Source organism: Heloderma suspectum, chromosome 7 (genome assembly GCF_057233095.1).
Source record: "Heloderma suspectum isolate Gila_16-S chromosome 7, 16-S_ref, whole genome shotgun sequence".
Taxonomy (NCBI): Eukaryota; Metazoa; Chordata; class Lepidosauria; order Squamata; family Helodermatidae; genus Heloderma; species Heloderma suspectum.
This window is the reverse complement of record NC_139464.1, coordinates 125631850-125651836: the sequence shown is the minus strand read 5'-3', so window position 1 is coordinate 125651836 and position 19987 is coordinate 125631850. Positions and strand designations below refer to the sequence as shown.

The 19987-nt window shown below is 45.2% G+C and overlaps 1 protein-coding gene across 1 annotated transcript in view; it reads right to left on the bottom strand.

The window, feature by feature from the left end:
• ANO2 (anoctamin 2) overlaps positions 1–19987 on the bottom strand; it is a 290238-nt gene that overhangs the window by 216948 nt on the left and 53303 nt on the right. Inside the window, exons 4-6 of the mRNA XM_084811922.1 lie at positions 15250–15348; positions 7966–8117; positions 1401–1455 (exon numbers count right to left, since the gene is read on the bottom strand). Coding sequence (XP_084668048.1) covers positions 1401–1455; positions 7966–8117; positions 15250–15348 — 306 coding nt within the window. The remainder of the gene's footprint in view (positions 1–1400; positions 1456–7965; positions 8118–15249; positions 15349–19987) is intronic.

Below are 19987 nucleotides of genomic sequence, written 5' to 3'. Positions count from 1 at the left end.
GGGAGTCTCTTCCCCAGCCACTGCCCAAGAATCCTGGAGGCTACTGGAGGCTGGGAGAGGAAGTGGGGAAAGGAATCCCCCTGTTATCTCCGATCATATAACAGGGGAACCTTAGTGTGCCACTTGCCCTCTCAATGGGGAAGGCAAGTGGCCTTCCCCAGTCAGAGATGCTGTTGCACCATGGCAAAGCAACCCTGACACAAGGCACTTTATGCTGGGGCTGCTTTGCCCTCACCACAACTTCCCCCATTGAGGAGGTCATGGTGTGGGAGAACTAGCCCTGACATGAAGCATCTGCTGGAGCTCCAGCCAGTGCTTTGTTGGGGGAATAATGACATCGGGGGTGACATTACAGTGATCATGCCCTGTAACGTCAGCGGGCATGGCCACGCCCCATGTCATGGATGGAGCTTGATAAGATTGTGTGTGTGTGTGTGTGTGTGTGTGTGAGAGAGAGAGAGAGAGAAAGAATCATTGCAAACATTTTCTCCACTGTGAAAAATGATTAAAATAAGTAGGATGTGTCGCTTCCACCCCATTCAGTTACTATAGTTTAGGTATAAATGTTGGAGCAAATAATGACAAAACTATCAAGGAAAGGCAGTCATCTGCATCGGTAATATGGATGCTGCCAAAAAGCCTTTGCTCAATCCGTTAAAAAAAATCAAAAAAATCTGTTAACAATATTTGTATTCTACCCCAGCAAAAATATATCTCAGCTTACAAAACAATAAGATGTTAAAACACCATCAAAGGCCATAAAAACTACAGAACAACAATACAGCATAAAACTCAGGCAACAGAAAATAAAATACCATTAAAGCAATACAGATCTTAATGTTTTCAACCCCCCCCCCCCTCGCCCCTTTCATTTGTTTTTAAGCCTGGGAAAATAAAAAGCGTTTCATGTGGCACCAAAAAGAGTAGGTGCCAGGTGAGCCTCTCTGAGAAGAGCATTCCTCAGCAGGGACACTATCCCTGAGAAGGCTCCCCCCCTCCCCCCGCCTCTCATTCTCCCTTGCTGTCTCCTATTCTGGGAAATCCTGCACACATTTGCATGAGTACCATCAGATCCCTCCTCAAAAATCATCTAGTCCATGAAACCTTTGGCTGACCTTTTAGATTGGTTTTACATACTGAAACTAACTCTAAGCATGTGCAACTGTATTTGCACATATACATCCCTTCTTAGCCTTGTCTCTGTCATATCTTCCTCTGCTGCCTCCCCCCTTTTCTAAATTCAGTTTGCAAGCTTGTTGGGGCAGAGACTTTTTTTTCTTATGTTATGTTGTTCCATGATAGAATAATAGAAATAATAACATTTTCATCAGCGATAACAATGAATGTCATTAAGCACAAAGGGTTCCCTCAAAGGGTCACACCATTCAGTATTGACTTACTATTCGACTGCGGGTACCGTTGTCAAAAAATGTATCTTTGTCCTGAATGTTGTACCTTGGAAAATGTTAAGAGACAAGATCTGTTATGCTGTCACCATGAGAATTCATATAATGAACAGGATTATATGACTGTATTGCTTTAGGATCCACCTGAACCAACTACAAATAAACCTTAAGCACTTTCCAGAGGAACAGAACAAAGAGAAGTTGCGTAAATAAAAGATGACTGAGGTATGGAATTTTTGTTTATTCATTTGTTTGTTAAATTTTTATTTATTCATTTGTTTGTTAAATTTTTATTTATTCATTTGTTTGTTAAATAAAGCTGCCAGCTTCTATGATTTTGCTTGACAAGCGTTACAGAATAATTTCTAGAAGCACCAAATTTGGTAAGAATCACAATGTTCTCACTGAAATCATTCCTTCCCTCTGCCTGAAGGTCTTTATCCTTCAAAGAAAAGGAACCATATTTAATAACTTTTCATCATTTACATGTTTGAATTCATGGTTTTTAAAAACCTGAGACGTCAAAATGTTTGCCTGAACAGAATGCACTTGCATACTCTGCCATGGGAAGCACCACCATGACTTGAGTGATCGAGGAGATGCAAGGTCTCAGATGCTTCCGGTATAACAGGAATAAACCATGAGGGAGGTGCACTAATGCTAGAAGGGTAATGCTTTGCCTTCCACAGAACTCCCTTCTCCCACATAAACCTGCCCAGTTGTTAAGATCACCATCTGAAGTGATCTTCTCCTTCAGTCACCCGTGCCATCAGACATTAAGCGGGTAGTGACCAGAAGCAGCCGTTCTCAGCTCTGGTGCTCTGTTTATGGAAGGGTCACCTGATGCTGAACCAAGGCTTTTTAAACTACTGGGTTTTAAACTGTTGACATGCTGCTTTTATTCTTTGGTGCTTAGTTTTTACTCTCTCCTTGCTGCATTACTTGCTCATAGGTTTCCTCTTAAGTTGTTTTAGATTATTTTGTCATTTTATTTTCATCAGCTTTGAATTTTTAATTGAAAACAGGATTAATACGTTTTAAATAAAGATGTATCTTTTGTAACCCACCCAGAGAAATCTGTTATTGGGTGGATTAAAATTAGAATGAATGAATGAATGAATGAATGAATGAATGAATGAATAGTGCATGGGGATCATGTATGGAATACTTGGGCGGTGTAGTGTCTAGAGAAAGGAGACTCCCTTTCCTTGCTTTCCTCACCATCCATACCTCTCAAGGGGGAGGACAGAGGGAGGGAAGAACAGCCTTTTTTTCCCCTTCTCATCCACAGCTTGACAGATCCAGATGAGGCTGGCTCATGAAAGTCTCCTTCCTTGTGCAATGCCAGCTGCCCTTTGCAATATGTCATTGATTTGTTTTTCACATTTTCTACATACTTTTCACATACTTAGACTAGGGATGGGGAAGAAATGTGTACCTAATTATGCACTTTCAGACCAATATGCAAACTGGAACTCAGTTATGGTATGAAATTTGCACTTCTCCGATTTTGCAGTGTAGTTCTCCAGTAAAACAAAAAGGCATACAAAAATGTGTATATTACTGAAAATAACTTTCAGAAATATGTATTAGAAAATGTATTTGAAAAACTGTGTATATTACACAAAATTGCATAGACAAATGCATATATTAGGAGAACTGTGCACAAATTTTAATGTTGTTGTTGTTTTTTTAAAAAAACCTCAACCTTTGAGGTGAGCCTAACTAAAGACTGGAAAAATTCTCAGCGTTTTAGATGAACTGACGTTAAGAAAGTAAAAATGTGAAACTGAGAGAAATCAAAACTGACAGATTTGTCCATCCCTAATTCAAACACAAATGTAAGTCACACCATTTGATAAGGACTGGCCCTTTTGACTACCAAGCATGGAGTGGGGGACAGACACACCCTACTGGGATGTATTTTGATACATTTTTTGAACCGCAGACTGAACCAGTATGAAATCCAGTGGACAGCTAGATTCCAATCTGCATTTTTTTTTTTATTTATAGTGTGGGAGGTGCAGATTATGTCAGTTCATATCAGCATTCACAAAAGAATTTAGCTTGCAAACATTTCTATAAACCTACTACATCATTACAACTGTATAGGATGTCTAATCTTGTAAGGTCTCATGAAATCGGCCGGAGCCAATCAGAAGCAATGTTGGAACGAAGCAGCAATATTCTGAACAGTGAGCTGGTAGCCCAAGTCCTCCTCTAGAAAAGGGAGGCGAAGTGGGAGGCTTCATGGCCAGGCTCTGATGGTCTGCCGGATGGGATGTGAAAGCGGACTGGGAGCAGGAGAGAGGAACAAGCGCCATGAGAATCAGCAGTCCGGCGATCCCGGGGCAGCAGGAGCCGGGGTGCTGATTGCATTTACAGGCCCTGGGTGTAATTATTCCTTAAGGAAATGAGTTAGGCCTCCAGTCTCCAGAGTGCATAGGGGAGCTGAGGACAGGGAGCAATGTTTAGAAGGCACTTGTCACACGTGTAGAAGCAACGTGCAGGAATGCCACACTGCTGTGTATAGCCATGCGTAGAGGTGCTGCCAGGTTTGGGAGGTCCCTATCCTGACTGCCCCAGGTTTTTGTTTTTTTGTCTTCTGCTGGGCAGCGGGGCCATTCCTCCCTCCCTCCCCCTCGCCCCCCTCCATCTATCGCTCAGCCTCTCACTCCCTGCATCCTAGTGCATCCTGCAAAGCAAAGCACTGTGCTGGCTCTGAGGCTGTAGGCACGTGCCATTTTACTTTAAATGACTACTCCCAGGTTGAGAGGGGCAGCAGCCAACCAACCCTTTGAGGCGTGGGGCCGACGAGGGCACCCGAGTGGCAAGGGAGAGTGGCCCACCCTCTCACTACTCCAGTGCCCCATTGGCTGTGCAGCCCCAAAGGTCCCAAAGGTGGCTCTGACTGGCTGAGGGCACTGGCACTCCCACTCTGGGGAAAATAGCTAAAATTAAAATGCTGCATTCCTGCAGCCTAAACCAGTGCAGAGCGTTGTTTCCTAGCTGACGGTGGCTTTCTGGGGCCACCCCCTCCCTAGCATTGCTTGGGGGCTCTCCAAGCAGCCACCGGTCTGTGTGACCCCAGACATCCACCCACTGTTTTTCTTGCAAAACATGTGAGCATGCCCCTTTCACAGCTCTGAACAAGAGGATGAGCATGTGTCTGCCAAAAATATTCACAAATTGCCATACATGTGCTCGAGTTTGTCTCATTCCCGATTCCCAGGTCTACTGGCACAAATTCCCTAATTTGCGCTAATTTCCTCAGTAGACTGAATCAGCCCCTCTTTAGCCTATAAGGAAATCTGTGCAACTTTTGGGAGATTTGCACAAATTAGGGGAGATTTGTGCAAATCTCTCATTCAGTCACTCAATTTGTGCAAGTTTCCCATTCACACGAAGCCATCCACACAAAGATTCTGCAGTGTTAGGGGATGATTTTGTATACTGGGCTCACAAAGTTTCAGAGCATCCTCTCCGGGGGGCCCTGCAATATACAAACTTTTACATTATAAAGACTGGCATTTTTCTAGCATAAAATAATGGCAATGTTCTAACTAAGATTCCTTAACTAAATGAAAACTATCAGATTTCACATCTCCTTACTGCGTATGTTTATTATTCTTCATTAAGATGACTATGCATCCATTTGCTTTCATGTATTTATTCCATCTCAACTATGTAACCGCAGCAGTATTTCATAAATCACTGTTCCCCAAATCAAGGAATCATTGGTAAAGACTGACTTTGCCAGTCCATTTCCTTTAGCTGTCCTTATGACTGCTTCAGGGGGCAGTGCTGTTACACCGAGGGTGAGCTGTTCCACCTGCTTCCCCCCGCACTGCTGAGACTTCAAAGGCAAGGCTGGAGCTGCAGCTTGGGGGCTCTGCTTCCAGGGGAGGTGCTGTTCCAGCCAAGGCCTCCCCGCCCTCATCTGCTCTGCCCATCCTCTGCTGGGAATCCTTGCAAGGAGCCCTGGATTATTCCAGCTCTGCCCTGGCCTTTTTGCTGATGGCTTTTGGCTTTTGGCTATGTAGGAGGTGTGTTTGGGGCTGCAGGGGTTTTAATTGTTTTAGTTTTAAACAGCTGTTGTGGTATTTCTGCTTTAAACTTGTATTTAGTGTATTGTTTGAATATTGTATTTATATATTTTTGTGAGCCGCTTTGGGGGCCTTTTGGCTGAAAGGCAGCATAGAGATCATGTATAACGTCACATGTAACATAACACAATTTGGCATTAATGAAAATGCTCAAAAAGTGCAACATAAAATGTGTCTGATGACTCCGCTTACTAGCAAAGCTTATCCACCAAACATCAAAGCAGAGGCCCACAAAGCAATAATAAGAAACGTTAGGCATGATATAAAACTACCGAACATTATTTTGGGCAGAAAGAAAAGTGACAAGAACTCTTTGGTTGCCTGCTGTTGGCAAAATGCTAATTGCTTTACTCCCAATAGGCTGCATCAGACGAAGAGACGGGAAGCAGGGCCGCTCCATCATCTGAGGAGAAACCAGCTCCATTGGGCTCCTCCTCTCCCTGCATGTTTCCGTTCCAGATGGTCATTAAGAACTCTTAGGCAACTAATAGTGCCTGAGTTTGATTATTTTTCTCTTCCCTCCTCAGTATCTTTTGGTTTTGTGTCGTATCTTTTATACTGTAAGCTTGCAAGCAAGGACCGTCATCTTCTTCTTGTTCATCATATGCAAGTCACACTGGGAGCCATTTTGGCTGAAGAGCAGGGTAAAAATGCTTTAAATTAAAAAAAAGTAAGAAATACTTCTAAGGAGGAATAACAGAAAGTTATAGTGTGGATACCATCCATCCATTCATCCTGGTTTAACTGGTTTAGGGGACTAACACTGACAGTAGCAGGACCAGGCAGGAAAAATTTACAAGCTGGGGAGGATCACCCACTGAAGATAGGCAGCACTGAGAAATGAAAGCCTAGTGCTGGGTGCAGGAACTATCCAACTTGAGCCAGATGGAGAAAGGTGATTGAGAACAAGCTTCTATGGAGAGCAAAGCTGTTGCAGCAGTACCAGTCAGATTCAGACAGGGACCTTTTACGCCTAGCTTCAAGAGATCTCTCATTGACCTTACTGCTTCTGCAAATACTCAGGCCTTCTCTTCACTGGAGTCATGCTCTTCGGAGAGCTTCCAAACTGCCAGGTATGTACTGCATCTCCTGGATGTCACCTCAACCTTCTAAGCCTCCTACTTTCACTGTTCCTGGCACTGAGGGGGAAACTCTGGGGTTTCAGCTTCCATTGCTGATGATATCCTAGCACTGGGGGTCGAGGTGCTGGAAACAGAAGCTTCTTGATCGTTGGCAAGCAGTGACTTGTCTTCAGTACCTACAGAGTCAGTCATCTAGGACAACGGTCCTGGTACTTTTTTTAACCAATACTTATTGGTTAAATACAATAATACAAATACAACAATACAACAAATATTACAAATAGAAAAATAAATGAAAGTTAATTAAAATATTAAAGAGAAAAGAAGAAACATACAGCCAACAGTTCACTGAGGTAAATGCATGTATTTTTTTAAAAAAATACTTGATTGCTATGAACAAACAAGTACAGTTCCTATGAGGGTTTTCTTTTCCTTTGTCTTCAATACAGATAAAGCACATGGAATATTTTTTTTCAGGGTGAAGGGAAAGGAGAAGGGAAGAAGGAGGGCTACTGTGGATGATCCATTTGACCACTTATATACTGGCCTGAACATAACGTGGTTGATCAAGCCCTGATATCTTTTGGTCAGCACTAAGGATCATCACTGTTACAATCAAAACATTGTAAGCAGGGATTCCATGTGCCAGGAGATTAATGCCAACTAGACAGACAGTCAGTCAAGGCAGGAGGTAAGTGGGTGAGCAGAGATGGACTATCTGAGAGCAGTTTGACCTTCACCTGAGCAATGAGCTGCTCAGACTGAGAAGGTGGGCCAAAGTCTACAGCTTTATAAGAATGGAAGGGCTGTAGCGGACACAGCTGCTCTGCATGCAGAAGGACCCGGGCTCAATATCCAGCATTGCCAGTTGAACCATCGCAGATAGCGTCATTAGGGGAGTCTGCATACGAAGACTGAGAGAGTCCGATTACATGATACTGGGCTAGACGGACCAATGGCCTAACAGAGCGTAGGGCAGCCAGCACTACATGTGCAATAGGACCTGGTGGGGCCCCATTAGCTCTTTGTGTCACCCCATTTCTCCTTAGCTAGTAGGTGCAACACGCACGCGCCTCTCTCCACAATGATGGCACCGAAGTGCGGAGGAGCAGAGGCCAGTGGCTCCCTCCCGTGGCACAGAGAGTAAGACGCCTGGGCCCTGGTGCTCCAGGAGTCGAGTCGCCAGTTTGAGACTCCTAGCACCATGCGTGATACATGGGGGCGTCATAACATGTGCCTCTTCTGCTTGCTTTCTGAAATCCCGGAGGACTATAGGAAACAGGGAATTCTGCACAATCCTGGTCACCATAGCATTCCTTGTTGGGTTATATTCCCCACTGAATCACACTGTGCACCTTGCTAAGTACTCACAAGTAGATTTTTTCTCTGGAAAAGGGGTAAGATAAATGCTTCATTCTGGTGCTGTTTTGCTGCGGCACTTTGGGCTGCAGTGGTTCTGTAAATTTCTGCCACATTTCAGATAGCTTCTTGACAATTCCCCCTTCTTCTTGTATTTCATATGTCTGGAGAAACAAAAAGAACATGCATGAACAGGTGACTTCCAAAATTTTACTTTGGAAGTATTTATAACGGTATAAATATTGCACCACCAGTGTTCCCAGGATATGTCCCCAAGAAAAGCTGGTAAAGTCTACACCAATTCTGATGCAGAGTTCTTGATTAAGCTTCCATTTCCAAGTTCCAGGAAAATGAGTTCATCTTTAGAGAGAAATATCATGTACTGAGATGATCTTCTGCAGTGCTGGTATAAACACTGTGGAAACATCAGCTCTGTTGGCTACACGTATGTCTCTGTCAGTGGATCTACTGATAAATGTGCATTCCAGGATGCTTCCCAGCTAGCCCTTTATCAGCCAGCTGCTCTGCTGCAGCCCTCCGTTATATGCAGATTACCTGGTCGAAAGAGGTTCCATTTCATGAGACAGGCTGGATGGATCCCTTCAATACCCAAAAAGGGATCCAACCATAGGCTGCAGTTCCTCTACCAAAAGATGTAGTGATGGCCACCAATGTGGATGGCTTTAAAGGGGGATTAGAGAAATTCATGGAGGATAAGGCTATCAGTGACTTCTCGTCATGATGGCTGTATAATATACTGTGTATATTATCTCCAGTATCAGAGGCAGCATGACTCTGTATATCAGTTGCTGTGGAGGGAAGCGAGAACCCTAAGATATTTCTTTAGGAGTTCAACTCATGGTGGGGGTGAGTTGTATAAGATAAGAAACCTAATGATCAAACAACAAAGAAAATATCAGAATATCAACTGATGGTAACTAGTAATAGGTGAATATATCTACAATGAATTTCTTCAAGACAAAATAAGTTCTGGTAAAGAGGACAGTTGTTGTTTTTTTCTCCATCAACAAAAGGGAATGGACTAATTCATAATGCACAGGTCTATCGATGGCTATAAGCTAGGATAGCTAAATGGAACCTCTATGTAAAGAGGCATATCTGTATCTCCGAATAATAAATGCTAGGGAGTATAACGTGTTAGGAAAGGGCCATGACTTCCATGTTCTGCTTCTCAGCTTCCACAGTCACATAGTGGCCACTGTGGAAAACAGGCTGAGCTTTATGATCTTTGAGCTGACCTAGCAAGGCAATATTTTATGTTCTTAAGAGTCATCACAGTAACATTCAGACTACAAGCCCGGAGTTAGAATGATCGTGATAATGGGAACAGATGAAGACTGCACAGAATACCTTAAACAGCTTCTACTACATAATATGAATCTATCAGCTAGTGAAGGTATATTCTTGAATATCCTGTCCAATTTATTTTGTTTAAGAATGCCTATCCCTCCTTACCGCTTGGTTCACAGCATTTTAGGGCACAATCCTAACTAGATAGGCGGCCCCCTCCTAACTCGGAGGTGACCGTCTATCCAAAGCAAGGCAGGAGAAGCATGGGGGGGTCATTCCTTCCGGGCCTCCTCTGCCCTGCTTTTTCCACTAGATAGCCATTTGCAGCTGTCTAGCCGCGGGGGGTGGGGGGGGAAGCGGGAGAGGAGGCTGCTGTACAACACATAGGATGCATCATACAGGCAGATCCGCTCTTCCTGCCCCGGAACGCCCCCAGCCCTGCCCCTCTTCAGCCGCTCCACACTCCTCTTGCAAGCGCAGAGGACAGGCCTTCTCCGCGCTGCCTCCGAGGCAGCGTGGACGTGGGGGGAGGTCAGTTTTCTGGGAACCAACCTCAGAGCACGGGCTCCAAGGTTGGTTCCCAGAAAACAGCGTATCCTATGGCTGTCTAGCGGCCATAGGATTGCTCCCTCCCAGTGTTTCTATTAAAGGTATAAACATCACAAAATGCATTTCTTTCTTTCTTTTTTTTAAAAAACATACTGTAGTTAGGTGCATATCTGTGTCTTGATGGATTAGGCTATGTGTTTTTGATGGCCCTTCACTCACTCCCACCTCCCTGTAGACCCTGAAAGCCACTCCTAAAAATGAGAGGACTCACGGAAATGGCACTAAATACAACTCAAGGGTTACAGCTGGAAAAGAAAATCAGCCCAGTCCTTGAGCATATGTAACACATTGAAATCTGAAGGTTACCAGAACATGAATAACTGTAGCCAAGCTACCTTGTCCAAGGGAGCCCACAACTGGCACATAAGTTGCAGCTGGTGCTGTGCGCCATGGATGCATTCAGGCCTCAGTGACAAGGCTAGTCACAGCAGCAGTACCCCCAGATTACAGCCCCTTAGTGGGAGGGCTCCATCTGAAACAGGATAAATGCCCCCCCCCCCCACAAGACAAACCATCCATGAAGAGTACCTTAATCCAATCAGGATTTAGCTTTGGTTTATTGGCACTCATGCAGCAGTCCATTACACACTCAGCACAATACCAGATAATAAAGCAGGGGTAGTCCTACCAGAACAACGAAAAGAACCATGATCCTAACAATAAAAACAGTACAGGAATTAATAGAGGGCGATAGATGAGGGGGAACCAGCACCTTAAATTGAATCTAGAATCAAATACGTAGCCAGGGTAAATTGAACAGAACTGCAGTAATATGTTCAAACTGGCCAGTCTCAGACAGCAGTCTTTGCACCATCTCAAATTTCTGGATGCTTAAGGGAAGACCCATATACAAAAAATTACGATAGCCCAGTTCAATGGTTACTGAAGACTAAGTGAATGACTGTAGCCAGATCTGCCTTTTGGCATACCGCCCTAAGCTGGTGAAAGGCACTCCTAGTCGTTGTGGCCACCTGAACACCCAGAAGCCGTGCTGGATCAAGGAGCAGAATTAAGGCCCTGAAATTCAGATATAGGTTATGTTTGCTAGAAAGACATGGATATTACTTATAATCAAACTTTTTTTTTCTAGTCAGAAATAATTCCTAGTTTCCAGTTTCAACCAGAAGAGCATTCAGAAGATGGATCCACAACAGACTTGGATTTAAATACATAGTAATGTATGGCTGTGAGAGCTGGACTATAAGTAAGGCTGAGCGCCGAAGAATTGATGCTTTCGAACTGTGGTGCTGGAGAAGACTCTTACGAGTCCCCTGGACTGCAAGGAGGTCAAATCAGTCCATCCTAAAGGAAATCAACCCTGACTGCTCATTGGAAGGGCAGATACTGAAGCTGAAGCTCCAATATTTTGGCCACCTAATGCGAAGAGAAAACTCTCTGGAAAAGACCCTGATGCTGGAAAAGACTGAAGGCAAAAGGAGAAGGGGACAGCAGAGGATGAGATGGCTAGATAGCATCACCGATGCAATGAATATGAACTTGAGCACACTCCGGGAGAGAGCTCAGGACAGGAAGGCCTGGCGTGCTACGGTCCATGGGGTCACGAAGAGTCGGACACGACTGAACGACTGAACAACAACAACAACAACAAGGCACTTATATTGGTTTTATATTAGTTGTTACCCACATAGCTTCCCCCAAAGGATCAGGGGAGTTGTAGTTTGGTGTGAGAGATATGTTGTGCTGCCCCTCAGAAAGTTATATTTGGGGTTCCTTGGGGAGAGGGAATAGTTATTAAACCAATATAGTGTAAGTCTGTGTTGTACGTCTGAGTATCATCAAAGCCAATGGAACTAATCAGGCTTCATGCTGATGATCTTTGAACATTTAATATATGCTTATTCTTATAATAAATGTAATTATTCTAGTCAAAGTAAACATTGAATAGTTTCAAGCCAGAATAGTGTCCAGCTCTTAGGAGAACTCTTGATTGTTAGTAAGCAAGAATGACATTCTATTCTAATCCTAAAATGTGGTTGGCAATTAGTTTTTAACAGGCACCATGTTTCAAACTGAGCAAGGGGGCTGAAGAGTTAGTAACACACAGGCATTACCCCCTGCCTCTCTCCCCTACAAGTCAAACACAGGCAAAGGGTCTGGAACTCCTTCCACGGCCAGCCCGGCCATAAGGCAAGGTGAATTCCTTGCCTCAGGCGGCAGAGGAGAGAGAGCAGTGGAGCGACCACGCGCACCTGACCACTGCTGCCTGCTGCCAGCCGCGTTGCATCTCAAGAGAAAGCTGGGTGCCTTCTGGCAGCTTTGGGGTGCCCAACCTAGCTGGGTTTCTGTTTCTCTAAACTGGATTGAAGCATGGCGTGCTTCAGTCCCAGGGAATGGGAAGCCTAGTGGGATGTCATTTGCTGCCACCCTCTGTCCCCATTGCCCCACTGACCTCCCGCTCATGCAGTAGCAAGCTTTCAAGTGGGAGAGGGCAACAGGGTGGGGCTCAGGGGAGCATTGGGGGAGGAACCGGCAGGGGAGCCCAGGCCTCCCATCCCTTTCACAGAGGGTGAGAACGAGCATGCAGCGCGGTGCAGAACCCACCACCACTTGGAGCCACAGCATGGCGTGAAATACAGCCCAGTTTGCCAGCCTTAGGGGGTGATTCAGATGTAAGACTAGAAGCCTCAGCATCAAAGGCAGAGGAACTGCTTGACCTTTCGGGGGGCCCATAGCTAGGGATGGGTGAACTTACTGCAGTCCGGGTCACGCACCACTCACCGGAACCACTGGCCCCCTTTCCCTGCTCGCTGTGCACAGCGAGTCACTGGGTGGTCCTCAAGCGCCTAGTGAGCAGAGTGTGGCTGCCTGATCCCTCGCCACACCGCCATTCCACATAAAGATGGCAGCTCTGCCTTTTTTGTAAAGGCCAATTCAGCACAAATGGTGCCATAAAGCAGCCATTCATGCAAGGTTACAGGGGTAAATGGCCATTTGGCTGCCTTTTGCATGAAATTGCTCTTTACGAAAAAGGCCAAGCCACCATTTTGCAGCTTGGTGAGGGATCGGGGATCCCCGCGCTTGCCCTACATGGCACGTGCCAAGTCAGGCAAGTGGGGGGTTCTGCAGACTGGCCTCCAGGAGGCTGAGCCGGCGATTTCTCACTGGGCTTCAAGCCCCAGCTGGCTACCCGCAACATCCCTACGCACAGCCTCCCAGTCCCAGCACCTCCACTGGCCCCACAGCTCGTCTGTGGCTCCCTTCAGCACTTACTCTGACAACTCCGCCTCCTCCTCTGCCTTGCTGCTACTGTCTTTCTTGCATTTGGGTTGTCCTTTGTTTGTTTATTGTCCCCTTCCCTCTACTCCAAATATTTATTTCTCTCCAACTCCCCATTATCTGTGCGTCTGGGAATTATATTTATTTTGCTGTCCCTTCTCCTTGTCTCCAACTCCTTGTTTCTTTATGCTTCCTGCTGCCCCCTTCTCTGCATCCCTCCTTTTCTTTCCATTTATCTATGCATCTAGGATATTTATTTATTTATTTATTTATTTATTTATTTATTATTTTGCTGTCCCCTCCCCTTTACCCCAAGTCTATTTCTCTATGCATCTGGGATTTGGATTTTATTTTTTGCTGTTCCATCTAGGGCTGTGCATGGAACCTCCCCCCCCCCCGCCCGATCTGCCACTTCAGGGCTTCCAAGGTGGGCCCAATTTGGCTTGGGCTGATTCGGGGGGTCCCCAACTCACTTCAGCAGGGTAATACAGGGAGTTGCCATTTTAAAAATGCCCCCCCCCCCGAACAACAAGACATCTGCCAGCACACATCCATAGGACCCAGGGAAGGAGCTGGAGGCTGGGTGGTGGCAGTAGTGGTGGTATGGTGGCTGGGCTTCCGGAGCACACCGAAGCACTTCGGAGAGACCCGCTTCGCTTTGGGCTCTGGACCAAAGCAGTGCACAACCCTAGTTCCACCCCCTTCTCCACAGTTACCCTTTTCTCTGTGTGTTAGAGATGTTTTCCTACTGTTCCCCCTCCCCTCCCCTTCACTCCAACTCTCCATTTATCTATGCATTTGGGATTTCCCCCCAGCTCTTGCTCTTCTTTTCTCTCCATTGATCAGTTGCATCTAGGATTCCCCGCCCCCCAACACACGCTTCTCTCCAATTTTTCTCTCCATATATTGTTTATTTATTTATTTATTTATTTATTGCTGCCCTTCTCTCCAATTCTCCCTTTCTTTGAGCACCATTTCTCCATGCATCTGAGCTATTTATTTTTGCCATCCCCTCTCCCTCTCTCCAACATTTCCTCTGTGCATCTGGGTCTTGTTTTGTTTTATACCGCCCCCACCTTTTCTCTCTAAAACATGTTTCTCTTCTCTCTAGAACTTGTTTCTCTTCTCTAGACCTTGTTTCTCTGTGCACCTGGGCTCCCCACCCCCCAAATGGGGGTGTCTCTCCTCCCTCCTTGAAGTCCTACTTCTGTTTTAAATGAACAATGCATTCCAGCACCGAGCGATTGTTCACATTTCCAGTTTGACAAACTCAAAATCATTAGTTATTTGATTGTTACTGCCAGGGAGCAGGGAGGGGTGCTTGTGGGATTTTCTCCCTCATCTGCCAAAGTAGACTGGCCAGCCGGGCGGGGGTACTCTGCACCAGTCCGTGAGTGGGGGTGGGGATTAGCTGCTCCACTTGGAGCAGCAACATACCCTGGGCTGGCCCTGACTCCCACCACCGCCACCACACAGAGCTGGAGAAGCCACAGAGGCTTCCCTGGAGTTCTTCTCTTCTGCACCTCCACCTCTGACTCCATCTGCGCCTTTTCTAAGCCACCTGCACTGCGAAGTCTGATCTCCTGTGCCAAAGGAACATGACAAAAGCCGGGAGACCAGGGGAGCAGAGGGGTGTGTGTGGCAGCAAGAGTGGACTTCGCTTCAGTTTCTTGCGTTCAGCCTCACATCCCAGATGCCAGACTAAACAGCTCGCTCCGGATAATCATTTTCTACTAGGTTTAAGCAGTGGCTGATCCTATCCTGCCTGAAAGCAAGGTATTCATGAATGAAACATGCCTCCTGCCTTCTGATAGGACAACAGCCACTTAAGTCAGGCAGAATCACAGGTGAATGGAACAGATTTGAAGCCAAACTGGCAACAAGCCCATACGCTGAAATATGGCCCCTACCAATTTCCTAACAAGGGGGGTGAGAGTGGAGGGCCATGTGATGCTCTGGGCAGATGCAGGGGAGGGCGTGGGAGTCTTCCGCAACCCGCCTCTGTCCCTCCCTCCCTATCTGCTTCTTCCCAGCTGCTTTTCTCCCTGTTGGAAGCTGAGATCAGAATTAACTCATTGCAATTTCCTTTGTAACACCAGCAAGTTACCAAATAATAAACCTTAACTGAGTACTGCTTACCTTTTTAGTGGGCATTTTTATTTTAAGAAATTCTGCTTCTCGACTAAGTACATTCCATGGTGCATGTATCCGGACAAAACTCAGTCCTTGGCTCTTATTCTGAAAGATAAAGGGAGGGAATATTCTGTTGAAAGTTTACAAAGTAAAAAAAAAGCTAAATAAATTTTAGGAAATGAAATAAACAGGCATCTGGAAAGGATGGAAAGTGCACACTACAGAAGGATGTGTGAGGATTTGGCCCTGAGCAGTAGGCCTTGCTGTATATGAATCAACATCAGCTTCAGACTTGAATAAGCATAATGTAGAATTCAATGCGGCTGTGAGAAGGTGGCTGCCATGAGTCATGAGAGTGTATCGCTGTTCAGCTTCTCAGCTATTTATGGGCAAAAGGAGGGGTACAATCCAAAAGAGTCTGTGCACCTTATCTAAACTGAGCAGCGGGGGAAGGACATTTGTTTTGGGGTGTATCTCAGCTTGCAGCATCGGTCCACAGGGGCAGAGCAGAGACGCCCTGGTCTGACATACTGATTGTCTTACAGGTCAAAGGCTGTGGTTGAGACAGGGTAATTATTAATGAGCTTAGACAGCATCATTATTAATGAGCTTAACAGCCACACCCCTGTTTATAAGTTGTTGCACACAAAAGAGAGCTTTGCTGGGGTCGTTATCTTTCCTGATCTAAACTTCTTCCTCACCTGCAGTGCTTTTCCTTTTGGCCAAACACATTCTGCCCAGTCTGTTCGTGCTTCCAGAGAATCTTGTAACCAGAACACTCTGCTCTGTCAACGAATGCTAGCTACACCCAGACATTGAGACTTTGTCTGGATCCCTGCAAGGGAACAGTCACTCTGACTTTTACTTCTGCCTGGACTTTGCCTCAGTTGAACTAACAACATGTTTTATCCCCTGGACTTGTTATCCTCTCTAGAACTTTGTTGAATCATGGTATTGTTAAAACCTGTTGTGGAATATAAAGCTGGTCTTCTCAGAGACCGTGACTACTGTGCTAAGAACCGAATTCCTATGTTTGGATGGCTCAGAATGCATCTGGTTTGGACCCTTAGTGACTTCCAAGACTGTTGTTTTGCCTTGGTGCCCATATCAAATATCTCCCAACAGCCCAGAACTTTGCACAACCTAGTTCTTGTAACCCTGAACCCAAGTCAGCTTGGGGTGACTGTGCATGGAAATCCTGCATTTGGGACTGTTCCCATCACCCAGGGCTTTGGCCTAGTTGGTTCTCAAACCCCTGCACTTAGTTCAGCTAGCTCCCCTGCCAAGTAGCAATCCTGTCAAAGGGGCTGCCCCAACAGCAGGGACTCTGCCTAGCTGCAATTACTCCTAACCCTGAACCTAAGTCAGCATGGGCTACTGAGCATGGAGACCCTACTTTGGGGGAACCACCTCCATTTTTGCCTGGGGCTCTTGCCATGACCCCTCATGAATTGCGACTTGTGAACCATAGCCTGTTTTTTAATCTTGTGTCACGAACCTTGCTCTCTGAGTGCTTTGAACTTCTAATGTAGTTTTAGGAGTTAAGTCTCTGACTATGACTGTGTATGTTTCTGGAATGCTCCTTAACTTAAGCCTTAGGCCATTAGCTTTCAAGTTAACTGATTTGTAACTTCTAAGATTAAGTGCTGTGACTTCTGAACTGAGATCTGTGTCACTTGATCTGCCTTTGAATCTATGCTTCTGTCCTTCGGTCCTATGGCAAGGAAGCTAGGCAGATCCTGACAGAATGGTTGCTGTTTACCTCTGAAGTGTCATGATTTTGCTTCTGAATCTGAACACAGACCCCACGCATCGCCAGAAAACATGGTTAATGGGGGCACTTCCAGTTACTAAATGTGTGGTCCTCTGGCGCTGTCAAGTGTAAAGCCACACTGAACCTTGACAAACAGGTCAAAGAAATGCTAACTGGCTCAAATCAGTCAGCATATATGAGGCAATGAGATCTGGAAACATTTGGAGGTGTTTGGGTGTTTTCTTGGAGCTGTACACAGACTAGATGCCGCTTGAACCATGTTGGGGTGTGTGTGTCAATTCTGTGCATTTTAGCCACAACTCAGGACTGTTTTGTTGAATGTATGTTTTATACATATATGTCTTTTTTTTCTTTTGTTTAGTTGTTTAATTCTATTTATTTTTATATTTTATTTTATTTTTAAACCATGTGCAGGGGAAAAGGGGAGATAAATTGGGGAAAAGAGAGAAAGAGAGTGTTTATGTATACAATCAAAGATTCCTTCAATGAAATATTAATAACAAAAGTGCTATTTCACTGACAACCTATTAAAATGGCTAAATTTATTGGACTGAACTAGTGTTGTGCCAAAAATGTATTCTGCATTTTTTCCTACCATTCTCATTCAATTTGATACAAAAGAAACTGCTGTGGGGGAATCATATGAGAAGAACATTTTGGTGATTTTTTTGTGGGTGGGGGTTCTTGTGTTTACCATAATTATAAGGTGGTTGAGGGGGTGTATGAGTGTCCTGTCTTTCACTATACGGTCATCTCTCTGGTGGTCTTCAGCCTTCTGAGTTCCCACTCTTCAATGAAAGCCCAAGGTAACTCCTCCATCATGAGTACTTTTTGATCTGAATACCAGGGCGCGGGGGGGGGGGGGGGTCAGATCAGTAAGCACAGGCATCTGGGGAGGCTGCAGAGCAATGGAGAGATGTGTAATACCACACACATCACCCCCGGTCACCTTGCAATGATAAGGTAAGCTCAAAAACACCACCAAAAGAAAAGGCAAAAAAACAAACACAAGTCTCTTTCACAGGGGAAGAGCCACATATTAGTCTGAGAAGTGCAAATTGGATAGGGTTGCTTAAAAATGTAGACTAAATGAACTACTCCCACATCCCTACTTCCCCCATTTTTGAAAATATAAAACTGAGTAGTTGCAAGTAGTTACCCAGTTCTGTCTGCAGCCCCTAACCTTTGGGTGGGTTATATGCTCTCCATTCACTATTACCAATTTGCATCTAATGTCTCTATACTTAGTACACCACCTAAAATTAATATTCAGCTTTGCAAATATGAATATAAAATTTGTTTGTTTATTTTTATTTAAAGTATTTCCAGGCTGGTGTGATGTTCCTGCCCAAGTTCCACCTTCTCCCAGGCTCCTCCTCAGAAACTGAGAACCAAACCCCTCAGGAACACCTGCTTTCACTTTGGGACAAGATCCCATCCGTGTACTCACTGTCCCACAAGCTTCAGCCCTTTTACTCTCTCCCAGTTCCAGAGAAACTCAGTATGCTCAAGTGGTTCTCTCAACCCACTACAGGAGAAGTAACAAGGAAATAGATACAATAAAGGTAGCATAACAATTCAATCTACATGTGGGAATTTGGATTTTTAAAAACAAACAAAATGTATTTAACACAATAAGAGTTATACGTTATTATTATTCATTAATACTTGGTCCCTACCTACTCTAGCCCTTCTAAAATCCCACACACAAACCCCACGAACTGGACGTTGCTTCCATGATCCCTCAAGCCCTGTCTGACTTCTGTCAGCTCCTTCCTTATATAACCGCAGAATCCTCACACACACATACAGGCTGCTGCCAACTTTCACTTACTCCCTAACACTCTGTTAACACCATCTTACCTGGGTTACATTTAAAAATGCAAACAAAAACATTAATATAATAGGCATACGTTACACTGCCTTTCAGGGCAGGAGCCCTCCCAAGGCAGCTTACAACAATAAAATTCATATAATAAAAACTGATAACAGTAATAAAAGAGCACACATATACAAAAACAACAAACATCAGCATAATACAAAACCTTCAACAGAGTTTCAGCTACAAACCGGAGCAATCCTATGAAACATAACCAGGGGAAGGCCAGAGTGAACAAGTACATTTCCAGGGCCTTCCTAAAAGTCTGCAGTGGTGGGGCCTGGAGGATCCCTGATGGCAATGGATTCCAGAGTTGTTGGGCCACTGCAGAAAAGGCCTTCTCCCCTACTTGCCAACCTAACTGCCCCCAAAGGAGGACACGTGACAAGGGCCTCTGTTGCAATCTTAAAGTGCAGGCAGACTGGCACCAGTGAAGAAGGTCCTTCAAGTAATTTCATCCTAAACCATTTAATACTTCAAAGGCCAAAACCAGCACTTTAACTGGGCTCAGAAATACACCAGTAAGCAGTGCAGTTGGAGAAGGATAGGTATTATATGATCTGACTGACTCACCAGCAGCAGCACTCAGGCAGCCGCATTCTGCACCAGCTGAAGTTTTCAGACTATCTTCAAAGGCAGCCCCATATACAATACATTACAGTAGCCCTGTCTGGATGTCACTACTGCATGGCTAACAGAGGCAAGGTCTGTCCTCTCCACAGCTGGTGTACTAGCCAAAGCTGGTAAAACACACTCCTGGACACCGCAGTCGGGCTTCCCCAGCTAGTGCAGAGTCCAGGAGGAGTCCAGGGGGACATCCAGATTATGCACTTTGTCTTTTAGGGGAACTAAAACCCTAAACCTCCATCCAGAATAGTTGGTTTCCCAACTGACAGTACCACCATGTTGTCTGGATTAAGTTTCAGCATGTTCACCCTCATCTACCCCAAATAGCCTCCAGACACTGGTTCAACAGTTCCACAGCCTCCCTGGGATGTGCAGATGGAAATGAGAGGTACTGCTGAGTATCACCCACATACTGATAACACTTCAGCCCAGATCTCTGGATTACTTCCCCCAGTGGTTTCATG